Source organism: Paramisgurnus dabryanus, chromosome 19, assembly GCF_030506205.2.
Source record: "Paramisgurnus dabryanus chromosome 19, PD_genome_1.1, whole genome shotgun sequence".
In the NCBI taxonomy this organism is placed as follows: Eukaryota; Metazoa; Chordata; class Actinopteri; order Cypriniformes; family Cobitidae; genus Paramisgurnus; species Paramisgurnus dabryanus.
The window spans coordinates 28,589,710-28,615,100 of NC_133355.1; the positions used below are offsets into that span (position 1 = coordinate 28,589,710).

The 25,391-nt window shown below is 36.9% G+C and overlaps 2 protein-coding genes across 4 annotated transcripts in view; one reads left to right on the plus strand and one right to left on the minus strand.

The window, feature by feature from the left end:
• Positions 1–1,718: 1,718 nt before the first annotated feature.
• tmem106bb (transmembrane protein 106Bb) lies at positions 1,719–17,082 on the minus strand. 2 transcript variants are annotated; one of them, XM_065294712.2, is made up of 8 exons: positions 17,059–17,082; positions 8,774–8,983; positions 8,595–8,658; positions 8,178–8,337; positions 4,594–4,734; positions 4,456–4,505; positions 4,318–4,371; positions 1,719–3,037 (listed from the first exon to the last, which is right to left on the minus strand). In XM_065294712.2, the coding sequence occupies exons 2-8, from the start codon at positions 8,973–8,975 to the stop codon at positions 2,908–2,910; spliced, it is 801 nt and encodes a 266-aa protein (XP_065150784.2). In that variant the 5' UTR covers positions 8,976–8,983; positions 17,059–17,082; the 3' UTR covers positions 1,719–2,907. The 2 variants fall into 2 exon arrangements, with proteins under 2 accessions (XP_065150784.2, XP_065150791.1); XM_065294719.2 differs by lacking the exon at positions 17,059–17,082 and adding an exon at positions 9,687–9,891.
• The window catches only part of pip4p2 (phosphatidylinositol-4,5-bisphosphate 4-phosphatase 2), a 32,723-nt gene continuing 16,359 nt past the window's right edge, over positions 9,028–25,391 (plus strand). The window contains exons 1-6 of one of the 2 annotated variants that reach the window (XM_065290973.2): positions 9,028–9,457; positions 11,834–12,012; positions 19,176–19,324; positions 21,885–21,991; positions 22,635–22,758; positions 24,065–24,133. In XM_065290973.2, the coding sequence (XP_065147045.1) occupies positions 9,402–9,457; positions 11,834–12,012; positions 19,176–19,324; positions 21,885–21,991; positions 22,635–22,758; positions 24,065–24,133 (684 nt within the window). In that variant the 5' untranslated portion in view covers positions 9,028–9,401. The remainder of the gene's footprint in view (positions 9,458–11,833; positions 12,013–19,175; positions 19,325–21,884; positions 21,992–22,634; positions 22,759–24,064; positions 24,134–25,391) is intronic. The other variant, XM_065290974.2, reaches the window with a different exon arrangement.

Sequence of the window (25,391 nt, forward strand, 5' to 3'; positions counted from 1 at the left end):
ACTGGAAAAGTGTTGCCTGGTCTGATGAGTCTCGATTTCTGTTGAGACATTCAGATGGTAGAGTCAGAATTTGGCGAAAACAAAGATTGAGAATGAGAACATGGATCCATCATGCCTTGTTACCACTGTGCAGGCTGGTGGTGGTGTAATGGTGTGGGGGATGTTTTCTTGGCACACTTTAGGCCCCTTAGTGCCAATTTGGCAGCATTTAAATGCCACGGCCTACCTGAGCATTGTTTCTGACCAGGTCCATCCCTTTATGACCACCATGTACCCATCCTCTGATGGCTACTTCTAGCAGGATAATGCACCATGTCACAAAGCTCGAATCATTTCAAATTGGTTTCTTGAACATGACAATGACTTCACTGTACTAAAATGGCCCCCACAGTCACCAGATCTCAACCCAATAGAGCATCTTTGGGATGTGAGGGAACGGGAGCTTCGTGCCCTGGATGTGCATCCCACAAATCTCCATCAACTGCAAGATGCTATCCTATCAATATGGGCCAACATTTCTAAAGAATGCTGTCAGCACCTTGTTGAATTAATGCCACGTAGAATTAAGGCAGTTCTGACGGCGAAAGGGGGTCAAACACAGTATTAGTATGGTGTCCCTAATAATCCTTTAGGTGAGTGTATATTCAGTGATTGCTCGTAGAACACACTGGTAAAAATGCAGCATTTAAAAAATTTAACAATTTCAACTTGGTTTTATAAGTTATGTAAACTTCTCGCAGGTCAAAATTTAAAATAATAGGTTATGTTGACTTGCAAAACAAAGTTGTTTTAACTTCATCCTGGGGTGCGTTTCCCAAAAGCATCGTTAGCTAACTATAGTCATTGTTACCGTTGAACTCCATTGGTAACAACAGAACTTGTGACCTAGTTGCTTTCGGAAAACACACCCCTGCATTATTTTTACAGTACATTACACATTATGTCGTTGTCCCTTGTCACTTTTTTGTCTTTCAATAGGAACTTCAACTTATTTCCCCTGTTTAATCGTTTTATTTTTGTAGGAAAGAAATTTAACAATGTGGAATATCCAAAGTTTACTTCAGGAGATAAATGTGTTCACACATACAGTACATAAATGTGAAATAATGCACTCCCAATGCAATCTCATGGCAACTCGTACGCATTTTACAAGGTGGGTGATTCGTATTAATTCGTACAATCACATGTGTATGTTTTTGTACGATTTGCATTCACCCCTTGATGTTGGGCATAGGGATGGGGTTTAGTTTTTTTTTTTAGAATAACCACACGTTTTGTACGATATACTTCGTACGAATTAGCCAACACATAAAATAAGTACGGATTTCTGTACGTCGATCAGGCTGACACTCATGTGCTATTAAAAAAATTGACATTGTGCTCCAATATAAAACTATTAATGCATCTGAACAAAACTAATTTAATGACAGCTTTTCCTATACTCAAGAAATGTCAATGCGGCGGTTGAATGCTTTGTTCTGATTGGTTGAGAAATTTTCCACAGGTGTTAATTAATTTTCTGTAAAATGCACACCTAACATGTCAAATGTCCTAAAATAAACACCAGAGCAATGTCCGGTCCTTTGAATTATTTGAAAATAATGCACACTCATTGTGCCGCATTACCACCTTTGGTGTGCATTATTTTTGAATAATGCAACAGCCCGTCGTCAATTATTCCTCACATAACTTTCCATTATCACATAAAGAGAAGAAAATGGGATTCAAAACATCTATTTAATGGAAAACAGTAGGTCAAGACTTTAAAAGTATAAACATGTTATTTCAGTGTCAGTTTAAGCAGTCAAAACCTCTCATCTAAAAAAACAAAAGGGCTACATACAAACATATTCATCAAGGAAACGATTGTTACGTAATATGGAAATGTCATGACACACCTTTAAGCGAAGAACAATCTTTTAAGCTTTGTACAAACATAAATAAAATGTTTAAAAATGTAAAGTCCTTTTTTTGAGAATGCGAAAGTGTTAAATTATTAAAGTTATTACACTTTAAATGGTTTCATGATCAAAATATACTTCTATATGAAATCATAAGTGAAATTAATATTATTAACATCATAAGGAAATGTTCATACTAAACAACATTAGCAGCGTGATGCTCTCAGATCTATATTATTAACAATTTATCTGACAATTTTGACAGTTTATAAACTGCGACAATGAGAAACTTTGCAATCAAAATGCAATAGGAAATAAATAAACTGATGTGTTTTATTTACAGCAGCTTGTGCGAAATCTACACTGACAATCACTCAGTTGTTACGTGCCTGCAGTTTAACTGGACAAACAGTTAGCGATTCTTCTGTACGACACACTGAGGACTGAAAGTAATTTCAGATAAACTATAATGCACACAAACACCCCACAAAGGACAATAATGACGTCTATAAGACTTTACCAACTCTGTGAAATGAGGTATGATGAGTAATGTGAGGTAACAAATGTCCATTTAAATAAGCATCGTATGTGCATCTCACCTCAGTTTAAAGATCCCAAAGCATGCAGGGCCCATAAGTGTCTCTGTTCCCGTCATTAAATACTGCAATCAATATCAGGTTACAAAACAAAAGAAAACAATATATGAACCTGGAGTTCACTTAACAAATAGCATCATCACAAGTCATTTCTTAGGTGTATTGAATGGGTAGTGCTTGAAAACAAGGTATGTGAAAAAGGAGCAGTTAGGAATGATTAAGTTCGGCAAAATGAACTGAAATATTGTTTGAAGACTAAAGTGCATCATTTTTGCACTGCAAACACCCATGACATCATCTGGTGGTGGTTAACTTTCAGAGAAATGTAACAGACCCTCAACCAATTTTTCTGAAACAATGACATGGAGAGGTGAGGGGCAGGGTAATGCATTACACTATTAGGGTCTGCTCTAGCCTGTCCAAGGGGTATTCAGATTGTACTCATGCAGGGATGTAGTGTTCCCCCCACAGTCCACATACTGGTACATCTCCTGAGACACCTGCTCAGCGTGGCCAAAATACACTGTTGTAACTGTAATCCTGTAAACCAAAGAGAAAAGTTAGCCACATATTAATATCAACCAAGCATTTCCTACCAAATAAATAATCATTGGCTGATACCAAGTTTATGTTACACTCAGAAATAATGTGTCCAAAATGTTTTAAAGGAGCTGTATGTAACATCTAGCGGCTGAACTTGGTATCGCAGCCTAAAGTCAAAATATTGGTTTATTCTCCACCCCATCTCAGGTTGCCAGACACACACAGGAGCGTCAGATACGTTTATCTGCAAAATTTTACGTTTGCAATGTTTTTTTTGATTGCAAATTACAAACCCGCTCGTGTTGATATTTATACCTCAATCTGCCGCTATTTCGGAGGTTGCGTCCACTGGAGGTCGCATTTATGGTCCATTGTGGTCTCTTTTAAAGCTCACATAACATAAGCTGTTTTTGCTCATCTCATGTTAATCTTGAAAACCTATAGAGTAGTAATACATTTTTCATATCTCCAAAAAGATTTTTGTTGGCTTCAAATAATTAAATTATGGAAAGTTTTTCATGAGATCCCCTGGTGTCAATGTGTTAGCATGACAGAAGCTTGATGCTGTCAGGAGCAACAGCCGGCATTTTTCCGTCTCCTGAGTGCCTCTCGCATAAATTATTACACTTTTATGGCTTACATTTTTCCCCGTCACAGAAAACCACCACAGGTTTATCAATGCCATCAAAAGTATTATTTTGTTTTTGTTTGTTTGTTGATCACGAAGTACAAAGTAGATGAGGAAAACTAGGATTCTGTGTGTAAGTACGCGCCGCAATTATTGATTACAATGGGTGGAATGGTGCGCTGTGATTTGTTAAGCAAATTTATTGCATTTTGCAAAGAAGGAGGAGTGGCGTTTATCGTGTTTTGGGAAAAAAGGGAGAAAAGTTGACAGAATAACACGGCGGATATTGGATTTTGCGTAAAATTAAGAATTTACTTCTTAATACTGACCTGACAATACTGATTTTGGCGGTAACTAATATTTTTTTAAATGCCGTTTAGCATGCTTTGGAACCAAAATCTTCATATACATCATATTTCCACACAACACATACTCATATATTATGCATATAATCACTATTATTTTGTAGCCGATTAATCGTGATAAATCTTTACCCACCACTACTACAAATCTAATATTTTTCTTGATTTATTACAGTCAAAATCTTACATACAGCTCCTTTAATTTTGAATAGTTTATCCACGGTTTATCATTTGACAACTTTAATGTTTCTCTTTTTTGTGCTTGCGCTGTTTTTCTTAATACTTACTGCATCATAACCACAATGTTGTGCACCTTAATACTCTGTAGGGTACAGTAGTCACTGTAAAGAAAGGGAGATTAAAAGGTCAGATAAAATAAAAATTACACACTTTCATTTATTTAAAATAAAAAGGTGTCTACTTACTACATGTAACTCATTTCATCTGCTATGGTGGTGGGCACCATGTAGTCAATCTAAAGAACAAATAAATAAAAATATTAATCAGCTTGACATATGCTGAAAAACATCAAATTCAACTGCAAGACTACAGTAATACTCTACCTGCTGCATGTCGAGAGGGCCAATAGTTGTGATGTTGCTAACCCGAGTTTTACCAATTACAGTTTTGGAAAACTGTACCTGGGCTGTGATGTTGGCCACATCCACCGAGTAATAGTTGTTGTTAGTAATATTCAGCAAATTCTTTAAAAGAAAGACATCACACAATAAATCAAACAGAGTAAAGTAGATTAATTATCCAAACTGAATAGCATCTCGAGCTGCGTGCCTACATGGCTATCAGACAGAATAAGGGTGTTTTTGATATAATATAAATGCACATGAGGAGAATTGTTTATGAGACATTTTCAGAAATAAGCAGCTGGCTGATCTCTTCAGTTTTTTTAAGAATATGAGATTATGTGTTTTTTTATGTTAAACATACGCAATAAGGTACTCGAGTCTGTGCTGTTTACAGCATCGTACAAAAATATTTTTGTCCTTCCTGACAACTGTAGGGGGGTGAATTTTTTTTGTAACTCATCCATTTAAATTATATTAAAGGACAAGTTCGGTATTTACACTTAAAGCCCTGTTTTCAGATTGTTTATGATGAAATAGAACGGTTTTGACTGAAATTTCGACATATGCGGCTGCCCCGAGAATTTGGGGGGGTTTGTGTTTCACCTCCCACCTTTACAATGGGTTTAATGGTGCACTGGAACAATCCTTCCTAAAATGCATTAAACTTTCGTTTACAAAGACGTGAAACTCACCGAGTGGTCAGGGGTGTTCACTGATATGCTCTCACAAAAATCGCTGCAAAATACGCATTCCAACAGGTTTTATCGTAGTTTTTGCCAACTCCATTGACTAGTATTAGATGTCCTGTGAGGTACGGTATTACTCCGCGCCGGGAACTTTGTTTCTATTCTTGCAATTGGCAATGGCGGATTAGCGCCACCACCTGGGCTGGAGTGTCTATTATTCAAGCTCTAAGCGGAAGAATGTACTGGTGTGAGGCGTTTGGAAAAATAGGTCCACAAGTTAACAACGAATGCTAAAACACCTGTTGGAAAGCATCTTTTGCAGCGATTTTTGTGTGAGCATTTCAGTGAACACCCCTGACCACTCTGTGAGTTTCAAGTCTTTGTAAACAAAAGTTTAATGCATTTTAGAAAGGATTGTTCTGGTGCACCATTAAACCCATTGTAGAGGTGTGAGATGAAACACAAACATCCAAAAATTCTCAGGGCAGCCGCATATGTCGAAATTTCAGTCAAAACCATTCTATTTCACCATAAACAATCTGAAAACAGGGCTTTAAGTCTAAAATACCGAACTTGTCCTTTAAGCCTTAAACTTCTGCGTGATTAATAGCGTGGCCACTTGAGTGACGGGTGAACTGCCACTGCTGTCACTAGAATCGAGCTAGGCAGGCATGGTTTTAACAACCAGCCACTTTAGCTTCACCCATGTCCCCCCTCTTTACCCGTTTTCAGTTTTCCGCGAGTGATTTGCGCTGATGTGCGGTGGCACACGGCCAAGATGCCGACGGCAGGCACCACCTACTTTAAGCTTCAAAAAAAACTCTTCACAAACCTATGGGTGATTTCATGGACACACCGTACATTTTTTTTAGAGTCTATGGTCAAGACTAGGGATGGCGAAAACGAAAAATTTTCTTGACCGGCCACCGAGCCTCATTAGCCGGTTGAAACCGGTTAACCGATAGGCCTATTAGTTTAAAATATGCTATGCTATTTAAAATAACAGCCATTTCGAGCCGCGCCTGCAATTTCGCAATTCGCATCTCTCTGCGCTCTGCCTCTGGCTCACACACACACACAGACCTCACAACACTTTTTAAATCCCCTACAGCGCGAAACATAAGTCCCGCAAACGCGGCGCCGTGCTTAGTTTCGAAATAGTTTAGGTACTAGGTGATCGCGTTGAACTTGAAAATAAAGGCGTTTGTGAAGCTCATTTGAAAATTGCCGCGGCTCATTTAAGAAAATGACAGCTCAGAAGAGACTGCGCTTTAGTTTGGGGTAGTAATAATAAAGACATAGGATGATCATCATCACCTTTTCTGTTACCACTGAAATAAAGATGTAATGTATTTCCAAATCTAAACCCATCTTATGCGGAATGTTGCCTAATAGACTGCAACACGATAAAACCAATGGATTAAACGGGCACCTTCAGAATGTGTAAAAGACGCACCGACCAAAGCAGGTCTTGCACTGTGTTTGTTCTAGAACAAATCCAGCAAAGATATTTAATGCAAATGTATGAGGCATATAGGCCTACGCTGAGTTTTATTTATTTATAATGAGGTGCGTTCTAATTAACAATGCAATGCAAGTGAACGCGCCGTGCCGGCGCCTTCATGCACGGACCGGTAATTATATCCTCTGCTATATTTGCTTTTTATTTATTTAATACATGCATTTGGTTGATGAAACATTTATTAAAATTAAGATACAATTTATACAAAACGAAATTCACTTTAAAGAAATGCTTTCTACAAAGCAAAACTTAATAAAGTGGTAAAAATCATGGCTGAGGATTTACAGAAACAAAACTTACTCGGCACTTTACTGTTAGCCTAAAAGACATAAATGTTAATAATTTGGAACACAACCAGGAGAGACTTTAATTTTAATTTATTTACTATTCGAATAAAGGAATTTATCAAAAAATAGCCTGTAGCATTTACTTTTCGCAAACCTTGTGAGCATGCGAAACCAAACGCAGTGACCTCGCGCCAAATGTTTTTTTTTATTGGTTTATAAAGTACAAACAGACCAGTTATGAAAAACTGAGTGTAAGGGATTTGTTCACTTCACACAAAAAGATCTTGGAAAGAAAGAGATGACTAACTGTAGTAGCGTTTAGTCCACTGTCTATAATAGCCTAATTTACAGATCCCTTTTTTTAAACGACAACCGACAACTTTGACCGGTTAACGTTGATACGGTCAACCATCGGTCAAACGGTCATCGGTTCACATCCCTAGTCAAGACGCGGCGTACGTCACTGTAAAAGCGACGTTGGCAAATTATGTCATCTGAGGTGGACACCAACCGCGATCACATGACTCTGACGTGCACTTCGCCAAATTTTAACAGCACATAAGTTCTACTAAGCAGACCGCAAGCCCTGTGATCGGTACACTAGAACCCCTTCCGTTAGGTAAAAAAACCTGCGTCATAGGTATTTCCGTTTGCGACTTCCATCACTGCTGGTCTTCTCAAATCATACACAAGTTGCTGTTTCTCCTTCGTTTGTGGGTTAAACTTGCCAAGCTGCTTCTTCATTGACGGTTGCGCTGCTACTGTGGTAACACGCATGGATACTGCCTACCAGCGATCTGCATGTGTGTTTGCACGTCAAAACGGACAACAACACAAAAGTATAAATGAAAACCAACCCATAACCTATGCCGTTGTGGCTACGCCGTAGGACCTACGCACAACTATAATGAGCCCTTTAAAACAAGGGGTAGATTTTTCATTTTTAGATAAACTATCCTTTTCATTACCTTCTGAAGCAGAAACACCATCAGAAAGTTTTTTAGTAGATGAGAAAAGAGCAATCGTGTGTGATGTCTGCAAAGTGTTAGCTGCTCTGGAGGAACTTACAGTAATGTTGAGATACACAATGCGTTTGTTCTGGTCATAGGAGACGTATACAGACTTCACTCCCACATAGTTTACATCAATGGAACGTGGAAAAAGAAAGAAGACAGCCAGGCCAGAGAGCAGCAGGCACACAATGACTGAAGCAGTCACATACAGCTTGCTGTAAGACATATAAGACACAAGTCATAAATAACCAGGATAATTAATTTTCAAAAAAGTGTCACATCTATACTGTATTTTTATGTCTTGAATGTCAGAAGGGCTAAATAAAATAAATGTCAGAAGTGAGATTAACAACAAGTAACGTGATTATTCTGCTTCAGCAGTCCTAAACAGTCCAAATCCTTTTCATACTTGCAAAATGAATAGGGCTAAAGAAATGGTGACTAGTCTTTAACATCTTAAACAATCTCTTACGTTCTTCTTGGTCTCAACCTCTGGTCACTGTATGGGATGAGAGCCACCAGCTGATTTTCTTGGCCTTCATAAGCAACCACAACATAAATTGTTTTGTGAGATGTGACATTTAAAATATGTGATGCATTTTAATTAATGATAGACCAACAGAATGTTACTTCATGGATGTAAAACTGTACCTCGTGGGATCCTTCCAGTGCCTTGGCATGTAGGGCAGGTGACGCTATCCCGACCAGTAAACTCCACATAAGGGAACTGGGACACATCACCATTTTTCCCATCATCACTCTGCAGAGCATTGTAGCCTGGTAATGGGGTGACCCCGTCCTGACACTCATCATGAGAGCTATGCCTAGATAAGTGGGAAAGAGCTTTCCCCATTTTAACACCTGGAGGTAAAAACAAAGTTTTAATGGGACTTTAAAGAACAAACAAGGCTGGAATAAAGTTGAATAATGAATACGGCTCAAAGCAAAACTCAATATGACTGATGACTAAATATATAAACATGATGGCTAAATAAGTCAAAAACATTGAAAAATAAATAAATGACAACAGAACTAGGACATCTCTTGGCCATGTCCAAACATCTTATAGTTAGAAACAAACAAGGCGGCTGATCTTTACACAACTGTTTTTATTTATATTATTTATATTCAGCATGATAGACAATCGTATGTTTACAATATATCTGAGACAATCGTGCCAGTATGACAGAATACAACCGAAAAACTGATTTTCAACATGATGTGAGTGATCAGAGAGAAACTGAGCATTTTATTAACCATTGCGTACTGTACGTGATTTATGACAGCTGACCTGACGTCATGGCTCGGGATGTATATTTGGACGGAAACTGCGAGGTAAATAACAAAAAACTGCAAATGCCATAGACAAAAACATTACAGTCAACTAGTAGGCCAACTGCTAACTACATTAGCCTGTACATGGGTCTCGCTACTGACCAGTTGGCTAAAAACAAAGCTAACGTTAGTTTTACTCTCAACCAGTAACGTTAGATGAACTCAAACGTAAGATTCGTTTAGGTTTACCTCATATTAAACAGCACAAAATTATGTAAGATATGATTACCTGACAAAATTAGATAATGTGCGCCTCAGTAGTCATTCACTTTTGGTTTAGCTTGACATTCGCTTAACAGTCTCCTCCACACGAAATAGGCTACTACGGCATAGGCTTTACGTCATGAATATTAATTGAGTTATTCTAATGTCGCTTTGTATGTAACCAATCAATAAATTCGTTTATTCGCAGCTGGAAAGCACCCACATATCAACGTCTGACTGTTAGCAAATCAGTAGGAATACTGGAACGTCACGAAGCGTAGTTAATATTCATTAGCAATACCTTTGTAATAGTAGGAATAGGGACGTTAGCAGATTCAGCCTCCTGTCTAAATTAACTATGTGAACATGTGTGAGTCAACTGAAAAGGAAATAACTTCAAGGTCTATCTGTCTACATACTTAAATATAGCTATTAAAAAAGATAAATCGGTTTAATTTTGATCAAGAAAGCAGATTACCAAATAATTTAAAAAGGTCGACAAGCAAGCAATAGATTTTCCTTAAATAAGACCCTGAAAAATTAATTTGCTGAAATCTTTTTGAAACAGTTTTCATATTCTCAATATAGAATTTTTTTACTGTGTTTTCACAGTACAGCATATTTCCCAATTTAATTATTCCCATTTTCCCAAGCAGGTTAAAGTACACTTTTATAAAGTTATAATTTCATAGAATACCAAGTAGGCCTATATTATAATCAAAAACGAATTGTTGTATGGCAAGGACTGAATGTAGAAAGTTAGGTACGTGTCTCATTTAGTTAGATATTGGCCCTGTCCCAAATGGCACACTCAGAGTCCAAACTTTGATGACATCACGTAGTCCAGACTTTAGGGACCCTTAATGCGAGTCCACGTGGGTGCACCGGAGTCGACTCGAGCATCACACCAGAAATAGGTAGAGAAGTTGCCCGTCAGTGTGAACATCCTTCCTTCCGTCGTCTGATTGGTCTGATTGCCCATTCGCAAGGACTTCTGGGTTGGTAAAGTGCGTGAAGCCTGCTGCAGTGCGGGCTTCGCTGAAGACCGCATCAAGGGGGCAAAGGAGGTGCTGATGAGCACACTTCAAAGCGTAAAAATGACAGATGGGACACCCTACAGACTCGTAGACTAAGCGGGAACGCGCAATTTAGGGCCACGAGACCGAAAGTCCACATGAAGTGCGCCATTTGGGACAGGGCCAATAGCAGTTTATTATAACTTTCCAGAAAAAAAAGTACAAAAGTTGTCAATGGGAGAGACTATTTAACTATAGATATAGTATAGATGTATATTTGAGTTAACAATGTGTGTACCCTTTGTGTAGAAAGGTATACTTTTTGTTAAATTGATGCAAGTATGCACTTGCAAATGTAACACTGAAGAAGAGCTTGGTTTCGAGAATGTTTTATCTCATTTTTTTTATTTTTGCCCATTTTTATGATATAGCTAAATAAATTATTTTTCACTGTGACGTGATTGTCCTTCGAATGTGGCCCTCGAAATACAGCCTTTCGCAGGGTTCCAAATGGTTCACTTCATGTAGACTTGCAGTATCATAGGCTGTCCCATTTGTCATTTTAGGTTTCAAAAGGGTGCTTGATGGGCACTCACTTTGCGGTTCATATGTGCTCTTTTCCTGAGCTTTGAAGCAGACTTCTTCCCGACAGTCAAAGCGGCATTATGTCACGAAAGTGCAGACTTGTAGGAAGACCATGAGCCATTTGGGACAGGGCCTTACAACTGAGATGCAGCTGTTGTTGTGGTGCATTATGGGATTGATTGAGTGCACTCAAAAATCACCACTGGGACAGCACCGCAAAATGTCTGTCCCCTCAAACAGTGTACTACATAAGGGTATAAGGAACTATTTCGGACACAGTCTGTGTCAGTTGAAAATGTTTGTTCAATTTATAACGGTTCCTAATACAGGACGAGAAGCGCAGGCTTATAATAAAGTTATGCTCCTTGATGTGTAAATTATAGTGCAAGGTTAAATATTTGCAAGGAGGAGTGGGTACACACTATGTGTGCAATGTTTACAGAGGATATTGGAGGGCAGGGAGGGAGATCCTGATCCCACCCAAATGGGTTTCTCATCCTCCCAGTTTGCGTCTTTGACTCCGCCTCTTCACCGCCACTGCCAGTGTTCAATCCCAGCTCTCTCTCCACAGAGCAGCGGACGGAGACCACCATTCCTCCCTGCTGTTGTTGTTTTTTCCGGCTGTCGGCCGTCGTGCTGATATAATGGCTTCCGACGGTATGGATGAACGATCCCCGCTGCTGTCAGCGCCGAACTCGGGGAATGTCACGCCCACAGTTCCGCCGTACCTGCAGGACTCAAGCCCGAGAGGTAAATGTGTGGATTTGTGATTGCCTTTGCTGATTCATTTAGGGGGTGCAGTAGCTAGCTGTGATCTCTACTACGGCCCGTTTATCGTGATACATTCGGTGTGTTCGACTTCATGCGGCACTGCGCAGACCGTCTGGTGAATGACATCACTGCACCGCGGGAGCGGCTCGAAATCGCAGTTTTGAGAATCGCTCACGCGGTATTGTGATGTCATAAATTGTTCGGTGTGCGCAGCACCGCATTAAATCTCAAGACAACAAGGGATGTCAGATCTCGTCGGTCCGGACGGGCCTCGATCAACATCGTTTTTTCTGCAAGATATAACATTGCCAAAATATTAATGAAGGCCAAATTACGCTTTACTGAGCATAAAATGTTTCATGTTGTAAGCTTGGTAGAATGCAATGCTTGATAGGTTGGATCTACATCCAAGCATGCTAGATTTCACATTTGCATGTGTTGTGTGGTTTCTCCTTATTTCATACAAGGTGGTTGACATTTAGCTTTTAAGAGTAACTGTTATCAGTATACATATTCATATAGGTGGATCTGTAAACATAAGCCGACAAAACACTTATATGCGTGCATATGACACGAGTACACAAGCAAACAAATAAAGGATGTTAAACAATGTTTCAGTGTTCAGTTTGAAAGTGATAGCTGCAAAGTCATAGTTGTTTTTTAAAAATCCTTGTTAAAGTAAAGCTTTTCTTACAAAGATCACAGGGGCCTGACCGCCGTCCAACATAAACATTTATAGATATTTGGAGAGCTGTCAAATTTTTTTTGTTTTTCATTAGATGATTCTCAAATTTTTAATCGTAGATGCTGTCAGCCAAAAAAACGGGAGTAAAACTTCATAATGGACAAACGAAATGTTCAAATCTGTCAACCAACCCATTTTATTTTTTGCTCAAATACTCCCTTGTTTCACTTCCTGATAAGCATCAAGCAGATTTATACATTTTTACCGTATTTTCTTTTCTTTCATCTCATTATTCATGGATTTATTAACTACTGTGATCAGATTATGGTATATGTGCTCGTTTGGTATGGCTTTATTATCTGGCCTAGCATTTCAAACCCCTGTATTTCTTTCATTGATGACTGTATAAGAGGGATTAGCTTTGCCTGTTGAGGGAGGAACTGCATCGCACAACGCTGTTTAGTTTGCTGAGTTTGTTATTTATTCTGCACTTGCAGTCTAAAGCCAATGCTACATTTGTTTGTTTAACTATGTGTGCTACACCATATCGTATATGAAGTTAGGGAGTGACAGGTACTTTATTAGTGATCCATCTTGTTAAGGGTCTGAGTGAGAAACAGAAACGGGATATGAAACAGCCTTGACCTTGTGTCACATTCAATGAATGGGTTTGAACCGAACAAAAAGGAAATATTAATCAAAACACGTTAGGTTGAACGTTAGGTTGTAGGTCAGCGCAAATGGAATTTGTGACAGATTTAGGCCCAAATTCGACATCTCTCATTCACATAGTCCTCAAAAACTCTGTGTTGTCTTATTTGTAATGCATTCAGCTATTAATAAGTGTCTGAAATCATAAGTGACATTTTTCCACATTTAAAGGAGCAGCCGTATACTGCTGATCTGTATGTTTGCAATTCAAACTCAATTGTGCTGTCAATTATTTTTTCTCTCTCTCTCTTTCTCTTTGCACTACATAGCAGTGCTGTGGTTGGATAGTGCATATTAAGGGGGCGGTATTATTATAATAAGATCTCCTTATGACATCATAAGGAGGGCTAGATTTCAATGACCTAATTGCTCACACCTACAAAGTGCCAATGCTAACATGTTCATGCCATGGGCCCTTTAACATTAAAATATTACTCATTTTCTGTCACAAATGTAGAGATGTTTTGGTTGTGTGATCCCAAACGCTATTCACCTTAGTGTTGAAAGTTGGCGATAAGCACAGATGTAACGAGCAAGAAAATTTAGGCTGTTACTATTCAAACAAGGAGGTTTTATTGAGCAATATTCAGTATGCAAGGAAAATAATACATTCAACTCCACAGCAGCAGAGTTGTGGGCTTTTGTTTTAAGCATAGCAAAGCTACATGTCATTTCGGACATGGACATGTAGTCCTCCAGAGGTTACATTAATATTCCCTATACTATAAGTTTGCCAACTAAGAAAGAAATTGCAATATATAATAATAATAACACACAATTTTAATGATGTGACTTAAATGAGACCGCAATGTAGTAGGGATGCACCGATACCACTTTTTGCATTTCAGTACTTGCCAATACCCATACCGAGTACTTAATAAAAAACATGATTTAAATGTACACGTAACAGCTTTAGTCATATAATTTAACAGTTTGTTGTAAACTCTGCCTCTTTGGACAACACGAGGCATTAACCCCTTACACGCCGCTCAAACATAGACATTCCTCAGACCGTGGTATCGATTCCTGGTATTGGGGGACTTTTAACGAGTACTTTAGAAAATGTGGTATCAAGGCCGATACCAGTATCGGTATCGGTGCATCCCTACAATGTAGAGGTAGACCGATTAATTGGTTTTGCCAATTAATCGGCACCGATAGTTCATTGGTGGAACAATCGGCTATCGTCAAAAAATGCATGCCGATAGTTTTTCCGAGTTGCGTCCGTTGCTTCATATCATTATAAAGTAATACATTTGCTGAATAGATGCTGAGAAACAACAGCAGGAACCTTAGTTTGTTGTTGAGGCTAACAGGACGCTAATATTAGTGGTACCTCAAACAGTCACACAAAAATACACGCAGATAAATCCAACCCAAATGTTTAATGTCATGATTATTACCATCAATTTGCATTATTTTATACTCAGCTGGTTGCTTTTATCCATGATTTATCCATATTTTAAGTTAATAATGAGAGAAAGCAAACTATATGCAGCTGTTGAATACGTTAACTAGGGATGTTCACATTGACCGTTTAACCGTTAACCGAAGGTAAGAATTTATGACCGATTAACATTATCAGTTAAAATAAAAAAATATTTGTTAATACATGGTGCGTGTTGTCATGAGCTGACAGACATTTCGCCATTTTTCTATCTGTAATTTGTGAATGTCCTGTAAATGACACAAATTATTGCTGCCCTGACGGTCTGATAAAGTAATCATTTGTAATATGAGAAATCATTTGTATGCGTGTTTGGAGGCTGAACGGAGACGCGCGCGTGTCCGCGCAAGATGACGCGGTCCGCCTCGCGCACATCCGGATATGTTAAAACCGAAGCAAATAAAGTACAGAGTACACTTATAATTGACATTTATGTAATTAAAATTTTACCAATGGGAGTATTTCACAGAAGTATTTACTTCAATACTTAATAATATAATTAATATTTTTTATTTAGCACATTTTCATGGTTCAGTACTGTTGTTTTATTACTTTTGTAATACATTTCAGCAGTTTTTCACTTTGAGTGTTATGTTTGTTTTTTCTCCAGTATCCATTTTAAAAACTATCGGTCGATTAATCGGTTATGGGCAAGCAGGGACCAACTTAGTTAACGTTATCAGTAAAATCCATTATAGGTCGACCTCTATCGCAATGGCCCATAAATGTGGCCTTGGGAAGATGCAACCTCCATTTTTTATTGGATAATACGGCCATGAGCATGGTACCACGCGGCTGGGCTCAGCTCACTTTACTTTGACTCGGTTCGCCTATTTATTGGAGTTTAGTGATGCCGTGACATCATCATAAAACATGATATACAAACAAATGCTCAACACAGGAGTATAATGATGGAATGGTGTTTTTGATTCTCGGCATGTGAACGCTTTTCACAGCTAAAAGGTAGTTTGGGAACTTGTTAAAACAAAGCACAGAAAACGACATAATTTAGTTTGCTCGGCAGCTCACAAGGGTAAGCAACCTTCCATTTAGCAGTGACGCTGAAAGTGACAATTCTTTCTGACCAATCAGGGATCTGTGGTGTTACACATCACCTTTTAGTATCAGTACAGCTAGCTTGGATCCTCAACCGAGGTGATACTAAAAAAATATTCAGTACGAACTGTAACAATACAGTAAGTCTATAATCCCACCAAAGGGACCTGTATGAACCATACCGGAATGTACTATCCGATGGAAAAGCACCAACATAATTGTGCAGTGGCATAAATTCATTGCTTTCAAGTGTACAGTAGCAGAAGATGGAGGCATTGATTGTGGCAACGGCTGTATAGCAAATAAACAAATAAGTAATTGTGAATTAAAACGTGTGTATCTGGCATGTGCACTACAAGTTTGTCAAATTGGATGTGTATATTTATATACATAGACAAATGACTTTATATTCAGTTCACATGTTCAGCATTATGATGAGTGATGTACTGTCAGTGCATGCTAATGCTAAATCATCGATCCCTACATGTGGGTCATTTTTATTTCTCAGATATGAAATATGATAGGAAGACAGGCAGGAAGGGAGTTGTGACAACAGCTGGCTGCATGGTTGGGTAAAGTTTCTCGTCTTACACATGGTCCTGGCTGGTGGTGGAGAAATGGGTCCTGTACTTTCAGTCGGAAGCAGCAAATGCTATACAAGTGTTTTATCAGTAAGGCATAATGGATATGTTCGCAAACCTGTCAGTATAGACACTTCTACAAAATACATGAATGCATACCAAATACATGTTAGACAGCAACTAAACCTTATTTATTCGGTACTTGCAATGAATGCAATGATTGAACAAACATTTTATGGTCCTACACCTTTCAATGTACATTTATACAGATACATTTCGATCATTTAACATACAGTGCAGAAAATCCCTGGCAATGTGAATAAACCAAAATCAAATGACCCCTGAAGACATTTTCTGTTATGTGAGCTAATTTTCTGACTCAAAAAGAAAGAAGCCAATAAACAACCATAAAGAAACATAATATAAAATGGGAAGTAAAATGTAAAAAGAGCAGTAAAGTCAGAGAACAACATAAACAAAAAGTCACATGAACACTTAAATGAATGTAAAGAAAGAGAGAAAGAGAGCAAGATGAAAGCTCTTACATGGACTGATGAAAGCTGAAGTTCTTGATGGTTTGATAAGTTTGTAAGGTTCGTCTAGCATAGATTAAGCTGAATGGTTTGATGTTAGCATGCAGAGAGGGATGGTTTGTATGCTTATAGCTTTTAGAGTGCTCTACTGATAAGCTAAAGTCATCTTGTACTAATGCATTACTTATTACTCTGTGGTTTACGAGGGCTGTCAGTTTAAAGTTGACAGAGAGTGGATTGCCAATACAGTACCAATAACCGGTGGAAAAGCAGCCAGGAAACAGATTATCATCAGCACAATACAAATATTTGATTCCATATAGATCATCTTATTCACTAAGACACAAACAATTTCCTTTCTTTTTTGTTCCCACAGTTTTTAGTAAAACCGGGCAAAGTTTTTTTTTGATAAAGCCACTTCTGATTTGAACAATCTCATTCAGCCTTTAAGATCTGTTACTTCATTGTATTGCTTTAGATCATTTATATTTTCCCATCTGAAAATGACTTGAAAACTGTATGTTTCTAAGTTATTTTATGTTGATTAGATAATTGTGTATGTGTATTCACATGCTTATATGTATATATTATGATATGATTGCTGTAATTTTTTTGTGGGTGGTTCCGATTACAATACCATTATTGGAAATGGAAATATGGCCGATACCACAAAAATATTAGTATTTGAACCCATGTACAGATCTGATACCATTTTCTTAATAAACCTAGTAATGCCTGTTATAGCGAATGCTAAAGCTAACGCTAAAAACCATACCTAATCTCTTCGCTGCTCTGAATGCAAACACCAGAAAGTTAGTCGCGTGACGCAACCACTGTTTACTTAAGGCCTCATTATAGTTGTGCGTAGGTCCTACAGCGTAGCCACGACGGCTTAGGTTTCGCATTGGTTTTCATTTATACTTTTGCGTCGTCGTCTGCATCAGTAGCAGCGAAACCATCAAAGAAGAAGAAGCAGCTTGACCAGTTTAACCCACAAACGAAAAAGAAACAGCAACTTATTGTGTCTTATTTAAGAAGACCAGCAATGATGGAAGTACATAAACAGCGATGGAATTAAATAAACAGCGACTTTTGTCGCCTATGACGCACTTTTTTTTACCTGATGGGAGGGGTGAAACAATCACAGTGCTTGCGGTCCACGTAGAACTGACGTGCTGTTAAAAATTTTGCGAGGTGCTACACAGGAATACGCACAGGCTACAGCTAACCTACGCCGTAGAGCTTACGCACAACTATAAATCGGGCTTTAGTTGCTTTTGTGTTAAAAAACTGAAATGCCTTTTGTTTAACAAAATTGTTTCTGAACTTTTAAGTTTTAAATATATTATTTTGTTATATTATTCATATATATTTTTATTCCTCCTTATTTGTTGAACTGTTTTATACACTTATATTCTAAAACTAAAATACCCTTTCCATTTACAGTGTTAGGTTTGTTGCTCTTTTTCACTTAAATATTACTGTCAAATGTCTTTCAGATAATAAAAATACTCTAGTTCACTGTATGTATTTGTTCATGTTTTATACAGGAATAAGTCTAAAGCACACCATAAAACAGTTATATCCATTCATACAGGGCTAGTAGTATGTACAGCTGTATATTATCCTATAACAGAGCGGATGGATTCATCTTAACAGCTGAGATCATGGGGTCAGATCTGTCAGCTGGTTGTACTGGGGCGTCACATGTTCAGCATGTTTGTGGCAAACATGATCTCAGAATGAGAATAAGTCAGAATTTTAGTATTTACTGTACATATTAAGTGGATGACACAGCTACATATATTGTGAGAGAGTCATTAAAGTCAAAAACAGGATTCAGTTATTGCTATTATGAATTCTATTTGCGGTCTGAATATCAGAAGCATTATCAGGTGTAGCGCTATACTAGCTGAGAGATATGCTCCACCAAAATATGACATATTCAATATAAACATTCTAGTTTATAGCCGTTATGAGTTATATAGACTTATGACGTTATACAGTACTAACATTTTACCAGTAAGTAATATGCTATAATAAAAGCCCATTTGCACTGAATGTTATATGTTAATGCTGAACCTCTACGGTTATAGACGTGTATCGACTATGTGTCTCTCTTCCTACAGCTGAATTACCTCCACCCTACACGGCCATCGCCAGTCCAGATGCTGGAGGAGTTCCTGTCATTAACTGTCGAGTCTGCCAGGCTCTTATAAATCTAGATGGGAAGCTCCATCAGCACGTGGTGAAGTGCACCGTCTGCAATGAGGCAACGGTAAGAGGGATCCTCCTGTGGCTCATGCTTAGTCATCCACAACTTATAAACAGATAGTCCCATATCTGTATCTGCATTCATGTGTTGATGGAAACGCGTAGACAGGATAAAACACGGAAAGTGTGTCGGTATTGTGTTATATCCTCAACAGCTACACGGTGGTTTTATTTATCTGATTTTGTTTAAGATTACAAAGTCAACATTAGATATGAATTAATGTGTAATTGAATTGTCTGCATGAGAAACATTTGAATGGATTTGAACAGTAAAAATTATTTTGTACACCTCAGATTTGGTTCAAATGTTTTATAAACCTTGGTGCAGACCTGACCTCAATACGAGGCATTAGTATTTTCGGTTTCAGGTGCTGTGTCTAGACTAAAATAAGAGGTCTCTCTGTGTCTAGATCCTAAATCACATGAAACATTTATGAATTAGTCAGCCAGAAAGGCAGAGTTTGACTGGTCTCCACAATAACGTTATTATTTGGGAGTTAGCGCTTAAATAATAGCATTAGTGTATATAAAACTACTGTTAGCCTTCAATGCACAACACCAATTTCTCAGTGAAACATGTCTCTCTTGTTTTTGAATGGAATGATTTTTTTCAGCTAATTTTGTATAATTAATTAAATGATCAAATAGAAAAATTTAAACTGCAAAATATGTGCCAAAATTGAAAATTAAATAATTTCATTTAACTTTTCGGTAACACTTTACTTGAAGGGGTGTTCATAAGACTGATATGACACCTTCATAATCATGACATGACACGTGTTATGAACATGAAAGAGATTTTTTATGCACATTTATGACTGTCCTTAAGTGTCATTTGTTCATTTATATCATTTTTAATGCAACGCTGACATTGTTTGAAATATCTTTGTTATGACAACTTGACATAAACCAATACATTATAACTTGTCATAAATCTGTCATAAACATGACATAGCAGAATAAATATCAAACTTACCTAGCTTTATGGGTTAACATTACATTAAACTGTCATTTTAATGTCATTAAGTGTTAATACTATGTTAAACAATTTTAAATACCTTAACAAAATGCAACAGACACGTCAAAAGATTATACTTAACTTTATGTATGTGCACAATACATAAAAAACTGACGACTTACAGAACTTGTTCTGAAATTTTCTGACATAGAAGAAAAAAACGAACAAAACATTTAATTAATTTAATGTAATTAACTGTTTTTGCAGCGATATGGACCCTATGGCTTTACCCATTATTCTACTGTTTTTATTTAATATTAGGTGAATCGTTCTCCAAATGCAATATAATATAATTTTATCAATTTTTATTATTATTATTAATACTCAATGATTGATTTTATCATGGAGGAAACTTAAAAAAAAACATTATGAATTGAAGTATATTAATGATGTTGTTATAAAACTATTTGACAGAGTATTAACACTTAATGACATTTTAATGACATATTATATTTGTATCACTGTAGTTGAGATCAAGAAAAATATTCATGACTCTGCTATAAAACTATATGACAGATTATTAACACTTAATGACATTTTGATGACAAATTCAATTTGTATCACTGGTAAAAAAGTGGTCACTTATGTTGTCTTGGTAATGTCAAGTTGTCATGACAAGTTATGAGGTATTGGTTAATGTCAAGTTGTCATAAAAAGACATTTCTAGCAATGTCATATTTGCATAAAAATGAAATAATTGAGTGAATGACACTTAATGACAGTTGTCATAAACGTGCATAAGATCTTCATGTTTATGGCACGTGTCATGTTTATGAATGTCTCATGTCAGTCTTATAGACACCCCTTCAAGTAAAGTGTTACCAAATTTTCAAGGTGATAATGCATCTTCCCTGTCAAATTAAAATATTAAAAGCAATTAATGATTTAAAATTTCATTTTCACTAGAATCTGGAGGTAAGGCTGACAATATTAAAATTAAAAGGCAAACGTCAAAAAGAAACAACAAATACATTTTAAAAAGGCATTTTATTAATGCTCACACAATAATAGTGACAAAAATCAAATAAAAATGTAAAGTTCAATTTTGGATGAACCTTAGGTTCACATCTGTACAGACAGTGCCAGGTTTTGCTGCCAGGTCTTGCTGTTCCGGTGAAAAGCGTGTCTCTCTCGGCATCTGACTAATGTTCATTTTTTATGTTAGCACTCTTTCCTCAAGATTGTAGTGAAAATTAAATTTCAAATAATCAATTGCTTTTAATTTTTATTTGACGGGGAAGATGCATTATCATTTGAAAATTTAAAAAAATAAAATTTTCAATTTTCAAAAAAGGAGCGGATGGAGAAATAGTCCCAATATCATAACAATCTTAAATAAAACTTCTAAATATACCCGTGTGTGTACCCGTGTGTGTACCCGTGTGTGTACCCGTGTACACACAATTTATTTTTTACCGTGTATGTAGTATACATCTTCATTTAATTTATTTAATTGATACATTTTTTATATCAACCTCCGAAAACACCTGTAACCCAGTTTGTGAATGTTTGTTTGAAACACGATTTGTATTTAATTCTGTTACAGCCTATTAAAAATCCACCTACAGGAAAGAAGTATGTTAGATGTCCTTGCAACTGCTTGCTAATCTGTAAAGACACCTCTAGGAGGATAGGATGCCCCCGACCCAACTGGTAAGTGTTAAATGGACGTTTTAGTGGGTGGACGTTTGTGTTTTAACAGCTTATCACCATAAAAGTGACAATAATCCTCTGCTGAAGGGTTTGCACTGTGTGTTGTTAATGCACTATAGGCTTATTTGTGGCTTGTATGATAAAAGCATCTGCTGATTGTCTACTGAAAGTGTATTTCTTTTAGAAAGTTTATAGAAAATGTATAAAAAAAAAGAGTCAGCAGTTCATAAATCTAGCTTGTACTATTTAAAAAAAAAAAAATATGCACATGTTGCTGCAATGTGATAGAATTAAGGAATTATAGGAGAAGATAATGCAACCTGTTATTAAAGCATTTAATGTATTATTTAACAAGAGCTCTGCTTGATGCATGCTTGATGTACCTGAGAATGTGCACTACATTTTATATTTTAAAGAATTTATTTATTTATTTCTAAATTATATTTATGATCATTCATTTTATGTCCTGTCAGAAGTGTTGGTGATACTCCTAAATTTGTAGGACAACATAAAAATTGTTACTATTACTATTGTCATTCATGTACGCGTACATTGACCGAAAGCTCTTAATGTAACCGAATTCTCTGAAAACACATAGTAAGAGAAGAACGTAAGGACCGATGTTGTTTTTATTGGCTGCCAGCAGACGCATCATCAACCTGAGTCCTGTGATGGTGATTCCAGAAGAGCAGCCGGCTCAACCAGCTTTACCTGTCCAGCCTGAGGGCATGCGTGTGGTCTGTGGCCACTGCGGAAACACATTCCTGGTATGATATTTATTTAAAATTGTTTAGCTTTGGGATATAATATTGTATCGTTCCACCAGGGTGCAGCGCCTTAATTATTAAAGGAATAGTTCAACCCAAAATGAAAATCAGCCCATATTATACTCACCCTCAAGCCATCCTAGCTGCATATTGTTATGGTAGACAGAGGATGAGACACGGAGATAAAATCAACAGGTGGTCTATTAAACATGTACAGTAACAGTAAAATGCATACTGTTCAGTAGGTACTGAATGAATGAAATGAAGTACTTACTTACTGCGGGTTAAAACAGTAGGTACTGTATAGTATCAATCCTAGTAGTATGAATTCGATTCGGACATACTACATCCGCCATGTTGATACATCATGTGACAAACGTCGCCATCACGTCTTGTCATACCAACGCGAAAACGGACGCATCGCTGCTTTCGCCTTTCTTCTTCGTTGCATAACTCCGCTCCTGAGGCATCATGGGATAGTGAAGTGTCCATCGTATGCACGCTTAAGGTCAACCAGGTACTTTTCGCATAATGTTTTTGGAATACTACGCCTTGCCTACTGCTTTTCGCCTACTATGGAAGTAGGCGGTTTCGGATGCAGCAAAACCCTTCTTGACAGTCAAAGTAACACAAAATGATTCGGGACAGGTGGCTGAAATTAATAGTCAGGTGATGCAGATCGTTGAGGGAGAGTGAGTGTGGGGTCTGGTTAATCAGCTTTCCTCCTTCTTTCCAACGCGGCATTCTGAAAAGTTGGAACGTGATCAGTGGGGGCTGTTGACTTTTCATCCGAGGGGCACAAATTCAAAATATGCGTCATGCATCATGTCAAAATAAGTGCCTGCTGCACACGCATCAAAAGGGTTTATGATACTCGCAATACACTAACTTAACACTAAACTCTGATTACACGTGAGATTAAATGAGTATCTGGTGTCTCTTTTATAATAAAATCCCTTTGAAGCGTCCGCAGCAGGCGCGTTCACATGACGCGCTGAACACATATTTTGACATGACGAGCCAAACACATGATGGGCTAAATACATGTTGTGATGAGCTTCGCATCTTGCGCCCTCGAGATAGAAGTCACAGGCCATCATTGTTGTTTAATATAACTCTGACTGTTTTTTAGCTGAAACAAGAAAGTCACACCTAGGATGGCTAGAAGGTGAGTTAAACATGGCATAATTTTTATTTTGTAGTGAACTATTTCTTTAAACAAGTTTATGAACTCAGAAACTGTGAATGCATGAAGTGACACAACAGCTTGTACATTCTTAGTGTCCTGTGATGCACCTTTTTGTAGGGCAGTGATGATGACTCGATTCAGCCTGCCTCAGGTCTGGCTAATGGTGGCGTCTCTGCTGTCGTCAAGGTCCTAATGTCACTACTAGTGTCCTTTCATTGGGTGGACTAAACACAATGACAAACGAGTTAGAAATAATGACGGCGCTTGCAAGGCAACCCGGTATTCACTGCAAAAAAATGACTTTCTTAATTAGTATTTTTGTCTTGTTTTTAGTAGAAATATCTTAAAATAAGTCTGATTTTTTGACAAAACATATCAAATTTAAGCAAATTTGTGCTTAAAACAAGCAAAAAAATCTGCCAGTGGAATAAGACATTTTTTGCAGAATTTTTCTTATATTAAGTAAATTCAAGAAAAAATGTCTTATTCCATTTCAGATTTGTTGCTTGTTTTAATCATAAATTTGCTTAAATTTGATATGTTTTGTCTAAAAACTAGACTTATTTTCTTATGTCATTTGCTCATCAAGAAAAGACATCTTGATTTAAGAATTTTTAGACTTTTCTACTGAAAACAGGACAAAAATACTAAGAAAGTTATTTTTTGCAGTGTTGACATTTCTGAAACATTCTGCACTGCAAATAATGATTTTCAAGAAAAAAAATTCTTAGTATTTTTGTCTTGTTTTCAGTAAAAATATCTAAACATTCTTAAATTAAGATGCTTTTTCTTGATGAGCAAAACTACCCAAGAAAATAAGTCTAGTTTTTAGACCAAAAATATCAAATTTAAGTAATTTTGTGCATAAAACAAGCAAAAAAACTGCCAATGGGGTAAGCAAATTTTTCTTGAATTTCTCTTGAATTGAGTGTTTTTTTTTTTTTTTTTTTTGCTTGTTTTATGCACAAAATCACTTAAATGTGATATTTTTGGTCTAAAAACTAGATTTATTTTTTGGGTCGTTTTGCTCATCAAGAAAAAGCATCTTAATTTAAGATTTTTTTGATGTTTTACTGAAAACAAGACAAAAATACTAAGAAATGTTTTTCTTGAAAATCATTTTATGCAGTGTGGTCAGGGGTTTGATCCAAAGTAGTATTAAAATATTGCAGTTTGTGTAGCATGAGTTTTTATTTCTTATATATATACATATACATATATATATATATTAGGGCTGGGCATAGATTAATCTAGATTAATTTCATACAAAATAAAAGAAATTATTTGCATAATATATGAGTTTGTGCTGTGTGTAAATATTATGTATATTTAAACACACACACATACATATATATATATATATATACATTTAAGAAATGTTTTATTTATATAGTTTTTTTATTTATATGCAATATAGAATTTATAAAAACATAAATAAATGTAT

Excerpts from the sequence above, each read along its gene's own strand:
- tmem106bb (XM_065294712.2), bottom strand. The coding sequence starts at position 8,975 with ATGGGGAAAGCTCTTTCCCACTTATCTAGGCATAGCTCTCATGATGAG. Across the intron at positions 4,372-4,455 it reads GATGAAATGAGTTACATGTA|TGACTACTGTACCCTACAGA; the intron begins GTAAGTAGACAC and ends CTTTCTTTACAG. Across the intron at positions 3,038-4,317 it reads AACATTGTGGTTATGATGCA|GATTACAGTTACAACAGTGT; the intron begins GTAAGTATTAAG and ends TTTGGTTTACAG.